Source organism: Rattus norvegicus, chromosome 4 (genome assembly GCF_036323735.1).
Source record: "Rattus norvegicus strain BN/NHsdMcwi chromosome 4, GRCr8, whole genome shotgun sequence".
Taxonomy (NCBI): Eukaryota; Metazoa; Chordata; class Mammalia; order Rodentia; family Muridae; genus Rattus; species Rattus norvegicus.
In genome coordinates, this window is record NC_086022.1 from 164729047 (window position 1) to 164743395 (window position 14349).

At 37.7% G+C, this 14349-nt stretch overlaps 1 protein-coding gene across 2 annotated transcripts; it reads left to right on the forward strand.

The window, feature by feature from the left end:
• The first annotated feature begins 1786 nt into the window (after positions 1-1786).
• Klrd1 (killer cell lectin like receptor D1) lies at positions 1787-13493 on the forward strand. 2 transcript variants are annotated; one of them, XM_006237078.5, is made up of 8 exons: positions 1787-2358; positions 2471-2578; positions 5852-5940; positions 7307-7399; positions 7546-7608; positions 9246-9328; positions 11577-11680; positions 13070-13489. In XM_006237078.5, the coding sequence occupies exons 3-8, from the start codon at positions 5934-5936 to the stop codon at positions 13188-13190; spliced, it is 471 nt and encodes a 156-aa protein (XP_006237140.1). In that variant the 5' UTR covers positions 1787-2358; positions 2471-2578; positions 5852-5933; the 3' UTR covers positions 13191-13489. The 2 variants fall into 2 exon arrangements, with proteins under 2 accessions (XP_006237140.1, NP_036877.1); NM_012745.2 differs by having other exon boundaries at positions 2044-2358; positions 9177-9328; positions 13070-13493.
• The last annotated feature ends 856 nt before the right edge of the window (positions 13494-14349 follow it).

Sequence of the window (14349 nt, forward strand, 5' to 3'; positions counted from 1 at the left end):
TATTGACTTAAGCTAGACCCAAACAGTGGCTAGGATCCCATCACATTCCAGAGAATTCCTTTACGAGATCATCGCCAAGCCTGGAGCTTCGAGTTCAGCATCTAAGAGTGCTTGCTGTGCTTCCAGAGAACCTGAACTCAGTTTCTAACGCCCAAGTCTGGAGGCTCACAATGGCTGTAGTCTCAGCCCCAGGGGAATCTAATACCTGTAGCCCTCACAAATAATTACTTTCATGTATCATATCCCCACATGTTTTAAAACATAATAAAATTAAATCTTTTTATGGAGTCAGATTTCAAATTCATTGTAGTTATTAATGGCCATTGTCCTGAACCAAGTATGTCAGAAGATACTTGTAGTCTCAGCACTTAGGTTAAGACAGAAGAATTAACTCCTGGACTTCATAGTGAGCTCCAGGAAAGCCTGTGATACAGTGAGACCCTATCTAAAAACAAAGAAACATGTAAATTGACACTCTCCTAAGGCTTCATGCTGAGCTCTTCAGGTGGCCTCCCTGATTCTTTTTTTTTTTTTTAATCTTTATTAACTTGAGTATTTCTTATTTACATTTCGATTATTATTCCCCTTCCTGGTTTTCAGGCCAACATCCCCCTAACTCCTCCCCTCCCCTTCTATATGGGCTTCCCTTCCCCATCCTCTCCCCCCCATTACCGCCCTCCCCCCAACAATCACGTTCACTGGGGGTTCAGTCTTGGCAGAACCAAGGGCTTCCCCTTCCACTGGTGCTCTTACTAGGCTCTTCATTGCTACCTATGAGGTTGGAGCCCAGGGTCAGTCCATGTATAGTCTTTGGGTAGTGGTTTAGTCCCTGGAAGCTCTGGTTGGTTGGCATTGTTGTTCATATGAGGTCTCGAGCCACTTCAAGCTCTTCCAGACCTTTCTCTGATTCCTTCAAAGGGGGTCCCAATCTCAGTTCAGTGGATTGCTGCTGGCATTCGCCTATGTATTTGCTGTATTCTGGCTGTCTCTCAGGAGAGATCTACATCCGGTACCTGTCGGCCTGCACTTCTTTGCTTCATGCATCTTATCTAATTGGGTGGCTGTATATATATGGGCCACATGTGGGGCAGGCTCTGAATGAGTGTTCCTTCTGCCTCTGTTCTAAACTTTGCCTCCCTATTCCCTCGCAAGGGTATTCTTGTTCCCCTTTTAAAGAAGGAGTGAAGCATTCTCATTTTGGTCATCCTTCTTGAGTTTCATGTGTTCTGTGCATCTAGGGTAATTCAAGCATTTGGGCTAATATTCACTTATCAATGAGTGCATACCATGTGTGTTACCTCACTCAGGTAACCAATATTTTCCAGTTCCATCCATTTGCCCATGAATTTCATAAAGTCATTGTTTTTGATAACTGAATAATATTCCATTGTGTAGATGTACCACATTTTCTGTATCCATTCCTCTGTTGAAGGGCATCTGGGTTCTTTCCAGCTTCTGGCTATTATAAATAAGGCTGCTGTGAACATAGTGGGGCATGTGTCTTTGTTATATGCTGGGGCATCTTTTAGGTATATGCCCAAGAGAGAAAAAGCTGGCTCCTCAGGTACTGCAAAGTCCAATTTTCTGAGGAACCTCCAGACTGATTTCCAGAATGGTTTTACCAGTCTGCAATCCCACCAACAATGGAGGAGTGTTCCTCTTTCTCCGCATCCTTGCCAGCATCTGCTGTCACCTGAGTTTTTGATCTTAGCCATTCTCACTGGTGTGAGGTGAAATCTCAGGGTTGTTTTGATTTGCATTTCCCTTATGACTAAAGATGTTGAACATTTCTTTAGGTGTTTCTCAGCCATTCGGCATTCCTCAGCTGTGAATTCTTTGTTTAGCTCTGAACCCCATTTTTAATAGGTTTATTTGTCTCCCTGCGGTCTAACTTCTTGAGTTCTTTGTATGTTTTGGATATAAGCCCTCTATCTGGCCTCCCTGATTCTTAATCTCTGTCTGGGTACTGATGTGCCTTTTGCTCTTAGTTTGGGAATCTTTGTACTTGCCACATTCCATTTTTCTTCTATACAGTTTTCCTTAGCAGACAGTGATCTGCTTAATAAGCTAGAAGACTGCTGAAAGGCAGAAACAGACTCAGTGCTATGGCACTGATACTCATTCCATATAAATGCTTGAGCCTTGGATGTCAAGAACTGACCAATCTGTCAATCCTGCTGTGATATTTCAGAATGAGGACCCAAGGGCACACCAAACTCCCCACAGTTAAACTATTTTCAGTTACACAAGAGGTGAAGAGACACAGCTATTTCAGGAAGCTTTCACATTTGCTTAGATGGCCTCTGTGGTGGACTAACTTAAGAGTTAGGAGTTTACATTTGAGACTGAAATTATAAAGTAAGTTGTATGTGCTGTTTGACTTTGCCTTTATAAACATCTTTATATCCAAAACAATCAAAGAGAATGTGAATATGTTTGTCTAAGTTATCATTATGTCATATTAATCTAGACATTTCCATGAAGAAATCACTCTTGGATAAAATAGTTACCTAGACAGCTCGGCGCTCAGAAGGAATTTCAACATCCCTCTGTAGTATGACATCACTTCTCTTCCAAGGTAAGTAAAGTGTAACTGAACAAGATGTGTGCTGTTGCTTCTGTTTTCTTAATTATCTGTTTAGCTCCTCATGAGATGTGGGTTTCTTGATACTTTTAATTTATCATGAACATGGAAAGCTGTAACGTGTCTGGTTAATATACATGACTAAATCTGCAAACAGTTTTGATACTGTAAAATGATATTTATTGCATTTGTTAAAAATAAGACAGGAGCAAGCGCCCCAACTATGACTGCAAAATTAATACACAGCATACGAGAGGGCAAGTCAAACTTGGTATTGAATTAGAGCAACAAGCACTTCTACTCTGTAAATACTTCCTTGCCTGGTTGGCAGGTACTTGGTGGTCGTTTCTAAAAGGCTTTAAAGAAGTGCAGAGATCGGTCATGGAAAAACAGTCTTAGTAGATTCTTTGAAATTGTCTATGGCAGGGATGAATGACTTGATGCCTAATTAAAATCGTATTAGAATCTTAAACTCCAGGAAGAATGCTTAGAGAAAGGAAGAGTTCCTTGTTTCTGGGTGCATTTGTATGGTGTTCTTTACATATAGATACCATTGAGGATAAACATTTTTCTATCAGTAAAATAGTGGAATGCTGAAATAGTTCATTAAAAGACACTTACAGTCATATACAAATATATATGTATATGTATATATATCCACATTCATGTACATATATATTAAAATGTGACATACAATTCAAACACTAAATTGACATAAAATATATTAAATTTTCCTCCATTGAACCAAACCATTCACACAAAAGTTGGTCAACCTTGGCAAATTTGTACATTTATCCTGCCTTTCCACAATTAAACCATACTTTAGATTAACAAACTATGTAGTAATAATTATTTTCTATACAAACAAATATATTATATGGTCATGATTGCAAAATGTACACACTATGTGTGGTTTTGTACATATGTGCACACATCGACATCTTGAGATGATTGTTACGATCCATTCCTTCTGTTCTGAGTGATTCAGAAGCTCCAGGCCTGAAAGACGGACTCACACCCATGACATTCAGGCCACCCAGAATTTCTGATTCACTGACCACAGGAGGTGTCTATTTAGCCCACTCAGGTGTAAAGCAGAGGAAGGAGTTCATGGATGACTTGTATATAGACAGGAGTAAGCTTGCATAGTTTTCTTTCAGGCATGTGTCTTTTAAAAACAGGAAAACTAATCTATAGCATTAGAAATCAATAGATGCTAAAATACAGAAAGAAGAAGGAAATGACTAGACAGAAAAAAATGGAGAGTGAATTTTGAAAATGTTTTGTTTCTTGGTTTGTAGGCAAGAGAAGGGGAAATTTTCAGAAAAAGGAATATGATTTGATAAATTTATGACTAATAAAAGTAGATAGTAACATATTTTGAAAGATACCAATATTTCTGTGAGAATGCAATGGTCTTAGTCATCAATAAAACACATTTATTCAATTTTCTTAGTCTTTCCTATTTCAATACATATGTATATAAATATATTAGTTGAGACTGACTGAGTTCTCACCTCTGTTTTCCACATACTGAATTAAGAGGTATGTGCCATTGTGCCTGGCAAGAAATGACACTCTGTTTAATTTGAAAACTAACACAGTCTAATGAAAATATGTAATATGTAGGAAGTTTAACAAGAAAAACCCACTAGAGTTTATGAGGCTTTTCATGATCATGTTTACAAGAGACTTGATGGCAGGCCAGAACCTTCCTTTTCAGGAAGCCTCCACAATGGAGTGTGCTTTGCAGCCTAGTGCACAATGGGAAGGCACAGTCTCTACAAGCGCTGAAATAAAAATAAATATCTCCTTTGGAATGCTTCTTACCAAGCCTTTCTACAGTCTTAGGTGTACATGTCTAGTTATAGAAGATACTCCATTGCTCACATCTTCGCTGGGCATTAATTTCCCTTTCTCTGATCTTTTCTCAAGTTTCAAAGACAGAAATTAAAGTCACTACTTGTTTCGAACAAGTTCTCTTTTTTCAAAGGGCAGTATACATAAGACCAGGGGAAGGAGAGGGAAGAGATGAACACTGGGAGAATGCATTATTGTCTGAAACAGATACAGTGAAACTCACTATCCCACTGAGTATTCTGTAAGTCATGAGATGCTCAACACACTACATTCTCTGGTCTCAATGCCAGCATTGCTGAACTGTATCAGATTCTGATATAGGTCCATAAAGGTCAGCGTGGTGATAATTAGTCAGTACTCCCATGTGCGGGAACATTAAGGGTCCCAGCAGTTTTAAGAGAAAAAAGTAAAGGGTATATATAGAGGGGTCTGGACAGTATTTGGCCAATGTTTATCAGATATTGAAGAGAAATGATTGGAGAAGAAAAACTCTTGTGTTGAGTGGAGTTGAGTAGGAGGGATGGCAAGGTGTGAAAACAATTCAGTTATTTGTATACAAAATGGGAGCAAAACCAAGCAGAGTTGGTAGTTTAGAGAGAATTAAAGGACAGGTTAAAAGTATGTATTGGGGAGAGAGAGGGTGGGAAGAGAGAGGGTGGGGAGAGGGAGAGAGATGTGGGAGGAAAGAAAAGTGAGACAACACAATAACATTGAATATTGCTTCCATTCTTTCTGGGTCTTGCCTGCTGTGGTTGGGTTCAGTGATCAGGAACTAAAAACACAGAACAAGTCATGGACATTCCAACCACTCTGTGCTAAAGGTGGGAAATGTTAACCCAGGACATGCAAATTCAAAGAGGTGCTCAGTTTGGGATAAATCCCATGTATGCTTTGGTAAAAGACTGGACATCAAGTTTAAGAAACCTTAGTCAAATCAGCCCTACTATGCCTCAGTTTTCCCACTATCGAATTTGGTATTTTCTTTATTAAGCCACCCAAAGCACGTAATTTAACAGATAATATATGATTTAAAATGTGCTTAACACAAAGTAAATAAGGGCTTTTTATTATAAAGGTGGAAATTCTGTGTGGGATTTTATGATACTAAGTGAATTTGCCATAGTTTATACACCTTGATTCTATTTTCTAAATTGCTCTTAGGGACAACTTTGATATCTGTACATTGAAAACAATCTCTGCCTAACCTTATTTTGCTGTAGTGTTTTGTGGCAAAATGAAAAGAATGAATTTTCTCTGTGCAGGGCTTCCTGGGTCTTGTTCAAAGCTTGTGGTCTTTCTTCTGCTCATTCCTACACTGCGTCCGTGTGCCACCAATAGATGATTTGATAGCATCACCACAACACACAGTGTTTCTTCCTCTTTTAATGCTTACTGTCTCCTCCTTAGCTTCCTGCTCAGATCCGTGATCCACACCGTTCTTTACAAAGCACAAACACATCTCTGCACCATCCTTGGAACATCACTTCTCATGGCAGGTACGTGTGCCCCTGTCAGCATATGTAATAGTAACGATAAAATAATAACCAGGAAGGATGCCTCATGGATGAACTAGTTTCAAGACAGTTTTAAAAAAATAATACAGAAAGTACATAATCAGCAGTAGATATTTTTAGACTTTCCATGCTTTGATGCTTTCTGTGTTCACTGTTTTCTCAATTCTGTGTTTTGAAACTCGAACATGATTTTATGAATCCTTTGTAAACCTTTCCTAACTGAGTTAGGAAGTGTTGTCTATTAGGCATGATGTTAAATTCAGAATAAAACAGAAATGAAATTGATGAACTCACATCATATTTCTAACACAGGAATAAAAATGGCCGAATAATAAGGACACTTACAAGTTTATAAATTTTCTTTCTGTGTTGTGGCCTTGCAAAATCACTCAGGTTCACTGATCTTGTGTACTGTTGTTAGTGGTAGAGCTATTTTTTAACAGTGTTATGTTACTAATACAGATTCTTCTAATACTGAAATATCTTAGCAAGTGATTTTGAATATGACCTGACATTATGTTGAGAAAACAGAAATTCAAAGGCTGGCTTTGTGTCATAATTCAAGGTGCTGAGAACTGAACACAGATCCTCAATGAAACAGAAAGTAAAAGACTGGCTTTGTGTCATATTTCCAGGTGCCATGAACTAAATCTAGATCCTCAATCTGTACTTGGTATGGAACCTCCCACCAGATTAGGTCTAGAGGGTGCCCCTTTATTTTCCTGCAGGACGCAACAAGCCACCAGTCAAAACATGGTCTGCAATCAAAGGGAACATATTCTGTGATGCTAGTCTCCTGACAAGGACGGAATATGATAAATAACAGACTCTAGGTCTTGACAATATTTTGCTTGATTTCGAGTGGGCACTTACTAACTTTACACCTTAAGAAAATAGCATTGTGATTGACTCCTTTTTTATCATCTAGTACAGAATTTTTTTATTCATGCCATTCTTGAGAGAAAACAATGCCAATTAAGCAAGCCCACCAAGCATCATGACCAAGCATCATGACCAAGCATCATGACCGCTTGTGGATCTATTCCAACTGTAGAGATAAGTCTCACTGCAGATCTAAAGAGTGAGTAGTAAACGATTCTAATGAGGTGGAGAGTGTATGAATAACCTCATCAAAGAACAAGGCACACCACTTCAAAAGATTGCTAATGGGTGGTGTTCTGAAGGAACGTATTCGTTCTCCAGTGAAACACTGGAGAGCTGTCTATGCTATCGCAGGAAGAAGTCTTCGGGTTCATTCTTACTGATTTCTGTTCTTAAGAACGTCATCTTCTATGTTTGTATTTTAATCTGTTAGTCATTAATCGATGTGTCTGTTATTTTTCTATAGTTTCTAGGATCACTCGATGGAGGTTGATGTCCATGTTCTTTGGAATAAAATGTCTTTTCTTGATAGTTGCTTTGGGAGTTTTGGTGAAAAATTGTAAGTGTTTCTAAGGCAAGTCTATAGAAAAAAATTCAACATTGTGATGAAATAATTTAATAATAAACATCTAATTTCTCTAATGTGCAATATTTTATTTCACAAATACATGTCAAACTAAGCAAATTTATAATAATTTCTTATAGCATTTACTATACAGAACATTCAATCGACACCTTCTTCAACCCCGATAGTAGAATTCCAGAAAGGTAGGTTTTATTTCTTTTTTTTTTCATGTACAGCAGCATGGTTTCACTGAGTAAAATGGTCTCATTTTATTGATCTGTAGTAAAAAATAAATAAAATTATATCGAGTCATGCATGTAAGCCAGTTTAAGAGATACTTTATGTGAACACGACATAGAGCAGAGGCTCACTTTTTCCTCAGAATTTTAGAAGTTTTGGTAGGTGGTCATCTGGGCCTGTCATTCTTGCACCTAAACTGAAACATTGTGTCATGGTGGAAGCTTGTGTGGGTACAGAGCCACTCATGTCCTAGTAGCTAGAAACCAAAAGAGAGGAAGGAGAAAATGAAGAGGAGAGTTTCCATTCTTTATGGAAGAGCCTCCCTGAGTACTCTGAAAAGAACCACTGTATTCTTCATTTAAAAGGTGGCTTGGCTGCCTCATCACAAGTTGGATGTGAATGGGTCCAAAGTCAAGTCATAATTTTCACGAAAAGGGAAGATATTAGTCTGAAGTAGTACGTACACGTTTCTTTCTTAATGAGTGTTCATGGACAGCTAAGTGACAATGTACATTACAGACAAATATTATTTTGTATTTGCTAACAACCTATGCTTTCATACTCTTTCCTTTCTTCTGCTTCTATAATTCAGAATACAGTGTAGACATCTGTAATAATAGACCTTACTCATAAAGGATAGGGTCAAACTATTTTAATATTCTTTTTCAAATGCTCCTTAAGCTTATAGCCTTCTGATCACACAGTTAATTTTTATCTTATGCCAACTTTAGTGCCATTTATGTGATAAAGATTTGAGTGCCTACTATGTGTCATGATGTTTATTACCAAGGAAGAGAGGTGCTGAGGATACACTGTCACCCCTAACCTGTCAATCAGACTATTGGCTTATGTATTGGCTTACACATACTCATTTTTTTTTTTTTTTTTTTTTTTTGGAGCTGGGGACCGAACCCAGGGCCTTGCGCTTCCTAGGTAAGCGCTCTACCACTGAGCTAAATCCCCAGCCCCACACATACTCATTTTTATTTTATTTATGTTATTTTTTTAAATTTTTTTATCTTTATTAACTTGAGTATTTCTTATTTACATTTCGATTGTTATTCCCCTTCCCAGATTCTGGGCCAACATCCCCCTAACCCCTCCCCCTCTCCAAAGAAAATATCTGAACACATAAAAATTCTTTTAAAGTACTGTGTACCTTTGTTTGACTCAAGGAATTGGAAGAGTGCCATCCCTGTGAGTCTTTTTCTTCTAGTTACTCTTACATTCACAGCCATTCTCTGCTGTGGGTTCATTCTCAAAGCTGTTCTTCTGACTCCAGTCCTGTCCTGTTCTCTGCTATAGGACGAATTTCTTTTCTTTTCTCATCTAGTTATAACACAACATAATGAAGGATTGAGAATGTTGTCATTTTGAATCTATCTTTAGGATACCCTTTCCACGAGAGGCATAGTGTTTGGATGAATAGTGCTGTAATGTGACATGTATAACACGCTCTGAAGGATTGGCTGCAGAAAAAAAGAAATGAATAGTGAACAGATAATCTTTGATGATGTGTTTTTTCTATTAGTTTCTAAATGCTGTGCTTGCCTGGAAAAGTGGATTGGGCATCAATGCAGTTGTTACTTTATTTCCAAAGAAGAAAAGTCCTGGAAAGGAAGCAGAGAGTTTTGTGCTTCTCAGAATTCCAGTCTTCTTCAGCTCCAAACCAGAAATGAATTGGCAAGTAGTTCATTGTTTATCACATTCTTTCTCACTTACGAATATGAGCTACCTGACTAAACTGATCACTCTCACCTAAGTCTTTATTACCACATAGACAATGATGGTTCTGCCTGAGCTCATGATCATCAGTTTGATATGCCTTAAAATATACACTAGAAAACCTACAAAAAGTCTTCAATGATTTGTATTATAGGGGTTAATACTTTAATAGATTAGGAGCTAATGTGCAAACACCCCAACTTTTCCAGAATTAGTAGACTAATATTTTTAACTGTGCCAAAAGGACACAAAGAGGAACTTTTATTTATTTATTAACATTTCAAATGTTATTCCATTTCCTGGTTTCCTGGCTATAAGCCCCCCTATCCCATCCCTCTCCCCTTCTTCTGTAAGGATGTTCCCCCTGCCCCCCATTCTTCTACAGTGGGGGATCCAGCCTTGGTAGAACCCAGGGCTTCTCCTCCCATTGGTGCCCAACAAGGCCTTCCTCTGCTACGTATGTAGCTGGAGTCATGAGTCTGTCCATATATAGTCTTTGGGTAGTGGTTTAGTCCCTGGGAGCTCTGGTTGGTTGGTATTATTGTTCTTATGGGGTTGCAAGCTCCTCCAGCTCCTCCTTTCTCTAATTCCTCCAATGGGGGTCTGATCTCAGTTCAATGGTTTGTTGCTAGCATTCACCTCTGTATTTGAAATGCTCTGGCTGTGCCTCTTAGGAGCCAGCTATACCAGGCTCCTGTCAGCATGCACTTCTTAGCTTCATCAATATTATCTAGATTTTGTGTCTGTATGTGTGTGTGTGTGTGTGTGTGTGTGTGTGTGTGTGTGTATGTATGTATATATATATATATGTACATACATATATATATATATGTATATACATATATATATATATATATATATATATATATATATATATATATATATGGGCTGTACATCCATGTGGGGCAGGTTCTGAATGGCCACTCCTTCAGTCTCTACTCCAAACTTTGTCTCCATATCCCCTCCTATGAATATTTTTGTTCCCCCTTTTAAGAAGGACTGAAGCATCCCCACTTTGGTCGTTCTTTTTCTTGAGCTTCATGTTGTCTGTGGGTTGTATCTTGGGTAATTTGAGCTTTTGGGCTAATATTCACTTATCAGTGTGTGCATACCATGTGTGTATTTCTGTGATTGGGTTACCTCACTCAGGATGATATCTTCTAGTTGCATCCATTTGCCTATGAATTTTATGAAGTCATTGGTTTTGACAGCTGAGTAGTACTCTATTGTGTACCACATTTTCTGTATCCATTCCTCCGTTGAAGGACATCTGGGTTCTTTTCAGCTTTTGGTAATTATAAATAAGGCTGTTATGAACATAGTGGAGCATGTGTCTTCATTGAATGTTGGAGCATCTTTTGGGTATATATGCCCAGGAGAGGTATAGCTGGGTCCAGTGCAATGTTCAGTTTTCTGAGGAGTGTCCAGACTGATTTCCAGAGTGGTTGTGCCAGTTTGCAATCCCACCAACAGTGGAAGAGTGCTCAAGAGGAACTTTTAACCATGATTTATTGGAGCAGAATACACAACCTCATGCATATGCTATATGGCTTTTTTGCTATCTTTCTGGAGTGTAATGTAAAACAGTAATGGACTATATGATCATAAAGTTATTCAAATAATTTCTGTTATTATTGTGTGTGTTATAGGAATTGAACCTAGGAACTGAGGCATGTCAGCCAAACACTCTACCATTTTTTTTAAATTTACTATGTGCTTTGAGACAGAGGCAGGTATCCCCGGCTTTCCTTTAAGCTCCTTTTATAGCCTCCAAAATGAGCCTCGGCTTCAGCCTTCTAAGCACCAGGGATTATAGGCTTGTACCACCAGACTCATCTTGGAAATAACGAAGTTCTTACAATGAAATTCTCAAGTCTGTGCCCTGCTCAGGTTGAAGAAGTTACAAGATGCTGGTACTGGGCTCACATTTGATCTTTGATCCCACGAAGGAACTATAACACAGGATGAAAGTCTCATCCTCTTTATGATAATTTTCATCTTTCAAGAAGCAAGATTTTGTAGTTTTTTTCTACATTAGTGAATGGCCTCATAACCGAGAACTTTAAGGCCTGTCATAATGCCCCCCAAATCAGAAATTCAGAATGATTTCAACTCGTATCTGAATCTTATTCTAAATGCTTTTAAAGTATGTTGATCTCAGAGCATACTCAAATTTGATTAACTTGTTTTTTCTGTCTCTAAGTAGAGTTTTATGAGCTCCAGTCAAGCCTTTTTCTGGATTGGAATCCACTATAATGAAGAAAGAAGTGCCTGGCTATGGGAGGATGGCACATTTCCCTCAAAAGATTTGTAAGTTTCTGGTTATTGAGGATTTTTGAGGTATATTTTGTGAATTTATCCTAGCTATGGTTATTGAAAACTCACAGTCAAGAGACTCAGAAATACAAATATCTTGTGTGGAGCATGAGAATATATACAATCCTAAGGGAACAGCAGACGGCTGTCACTGTTCTACCCATAACATTCAAGTTTATTCTCAAGGGATATGAACATTGAGGGCCTGATATCATCAGAGAATTTTAGTCTTTTCCTTACTGTAACATAATAGGAACACCATATGTGTCTATGAATGCTCTTAGAAACAGGCAAGCCCAGAGAACACAGCACATACATTTTTGTTGCTTTGGTGGATCCCCCCCTTTATTTTTACTATCTTCAAATATTCAGCAGTTATTTTCTGTATAAATGTTATCCTTGGATCTCATTCACAAACATGAGATCTAGAGACTCATATCATGACAAAGTTTGTGTTTATGCCCTTTCCCCTAGATTAGGTCAACTAATAAATGTATATCTATGCACATATATACATATGTCTGTATTATACATAATAGATTTTCTTTTATACAGTGTAATCTGATAACAGCTTTCTCCTAACTCCTCCCAGCTTTTACCCCTTCAAATACTATACACGTTACAGTTAAGGGCAGCCCCTATTATGCCCAGCAGTAGTTGACAAATAAGCAAGTTTGGTGGTATTTTTGTAGGGTGTTTTGCTTTGTTTTGAATGCTTTCTTAGGGCACTTTTTCTTTAATCTTTTAGATATTATGCTTTCCAACGTTGTTTTTATGGGTTTTCTGTGTCTGTTAATGTGTACACCTCAGCATCTGCATACATTTCTTGGGCTTTTACTCTGGTTCTTTTATTTTTGCTTGTTTCTTTGTTTGTTTTGCCCAACTCATATTCTTAACCAAACAGAAGACCAACATATTGTCAAATCATTTCTGGCAAGGCATAGTAGTATATACCTTTAATTCCTACACTGTACAGGCAGAGGCAGGCATATTTCTTTGAGTTTGAAGCAGTCCTGGTCTACCTAGTGAGATTCAGGTCAGCCAACACTGGGTACCGAGACTTTATCTCAAAAAGCAAAACTAACAACTCAACGATTTCTGACAGAGTGGAACAGTCTGCAAATAAACGCATAGCAAAACCACACCTAGAATCACATTCTGTGGTGTTAGTGCTAGGGGCCAGTGAGAAAGAGTAATTGAGTTTCATGTAGCATTTCAGAAGTGTGAAAGTTGAGGCTGAAAGGCAACCAAAGAAGACCAAACAAAATCCCAAGCCACTCAGTAACTGTTTCCCTCAAGTGGTTTCCCACATTCTGAGTTAATAAAAACAACTGTAAACATCCTTCTGTTTTACTTATGTTAACATTTTCTTCTTTGTTACAGATTTCCAGAGTTCTCAAAGTTCAGGCAAGACCACTGCATTGGTTATAGTATAAGCAGAGAAATTTCTTCTGAATCCTGTGAAAATAAAAACCGTTTTATCTGTAAGCAACTGCCTACTTAAATGTTTCTTAAGGCAAAGGATATGAACAAGAAAGGTCCAGGGTTACTAAAAGTAGTAACAGCTCTCAGTGTTACTACGTTTTTATCTTGCATCTGCAGGATTTCTGTTCACTAACATATCATTTTCATACATTTGAACCTAAGTAATTTATGCTTGATTACTTTTTCACACTTGTTTATGAAATTCAGGTGAATAAAAATAGAGATTTTATAAATATTTTGATTTAGGAAATATAATTTTTTTCACATATTTCTGTAAAGTTTTCTTGGAAACATTAAATAAAATTTATTCCAAACCAAGTCATACGTATCCCTGTGGTTTCAGTGTTTGTATCTGGCAATGAGTTTGAGGGACATGATCACTTCACAACAGTAATTCCAGTCAACTATGAGCACAGGGGCAAGTCTTTTCATCTCTTGGTATCTTCTTCATTTTTCCTTCAGTATTTCAAGGTTTTCATTTTAGAAGCCTTATATACCTTGGTCAACTAGTTTTTTTGTTAAATATCGTGAAAAGATTTGTATTCCTACTTTCATTTTCCATACATTCTTTAGGAATATTTAGAAAAGCTACTGATTATTTTATTGATTTTGTGTCCTGATGTACACTGAAGGTGCTTCTCCTATTCAAATTTTTTTGATAATGTTGTTATGATCTTTCACATATGGAAACATACCTTCTGCAGATGGATGTGGTTTGATTTATTCTTTTTCTAAGTGTATATCTTTTATTTTCCCTGAACAATGTTTATGATTTCAAGCACTATATTACATTGTAGAGACCCTTACCCCATTCCTGATTTTAAATGAAACAATGTCAAAATATCTCTGTTTATTGTCATTTTGGCCATAGGTTTGTCATGTATTAAGACACATATTATAATGAAGTATGATCCTGATATTTCTCATTTATCTAGGTTTTGTTTTATAATGGGAAGTTGATCTTTGACAAAGGCCTTTTCTGCATTTTTACAATGAGAACAGTCCAAAAAGTCTGTGAAAAATAACAGATTACTTGATTTCAGTATGTATTTGCTAAGAAAGTTAAAAATTGATAACCCGGAAGGGGCGGCACAGGTCTTCCTGGTTGCTGCCACCGCAGAGAGCCCGTGGGCAGCACCACGCGAGCAAACTTGAGCCTCGGGACCACAGGTAAGACC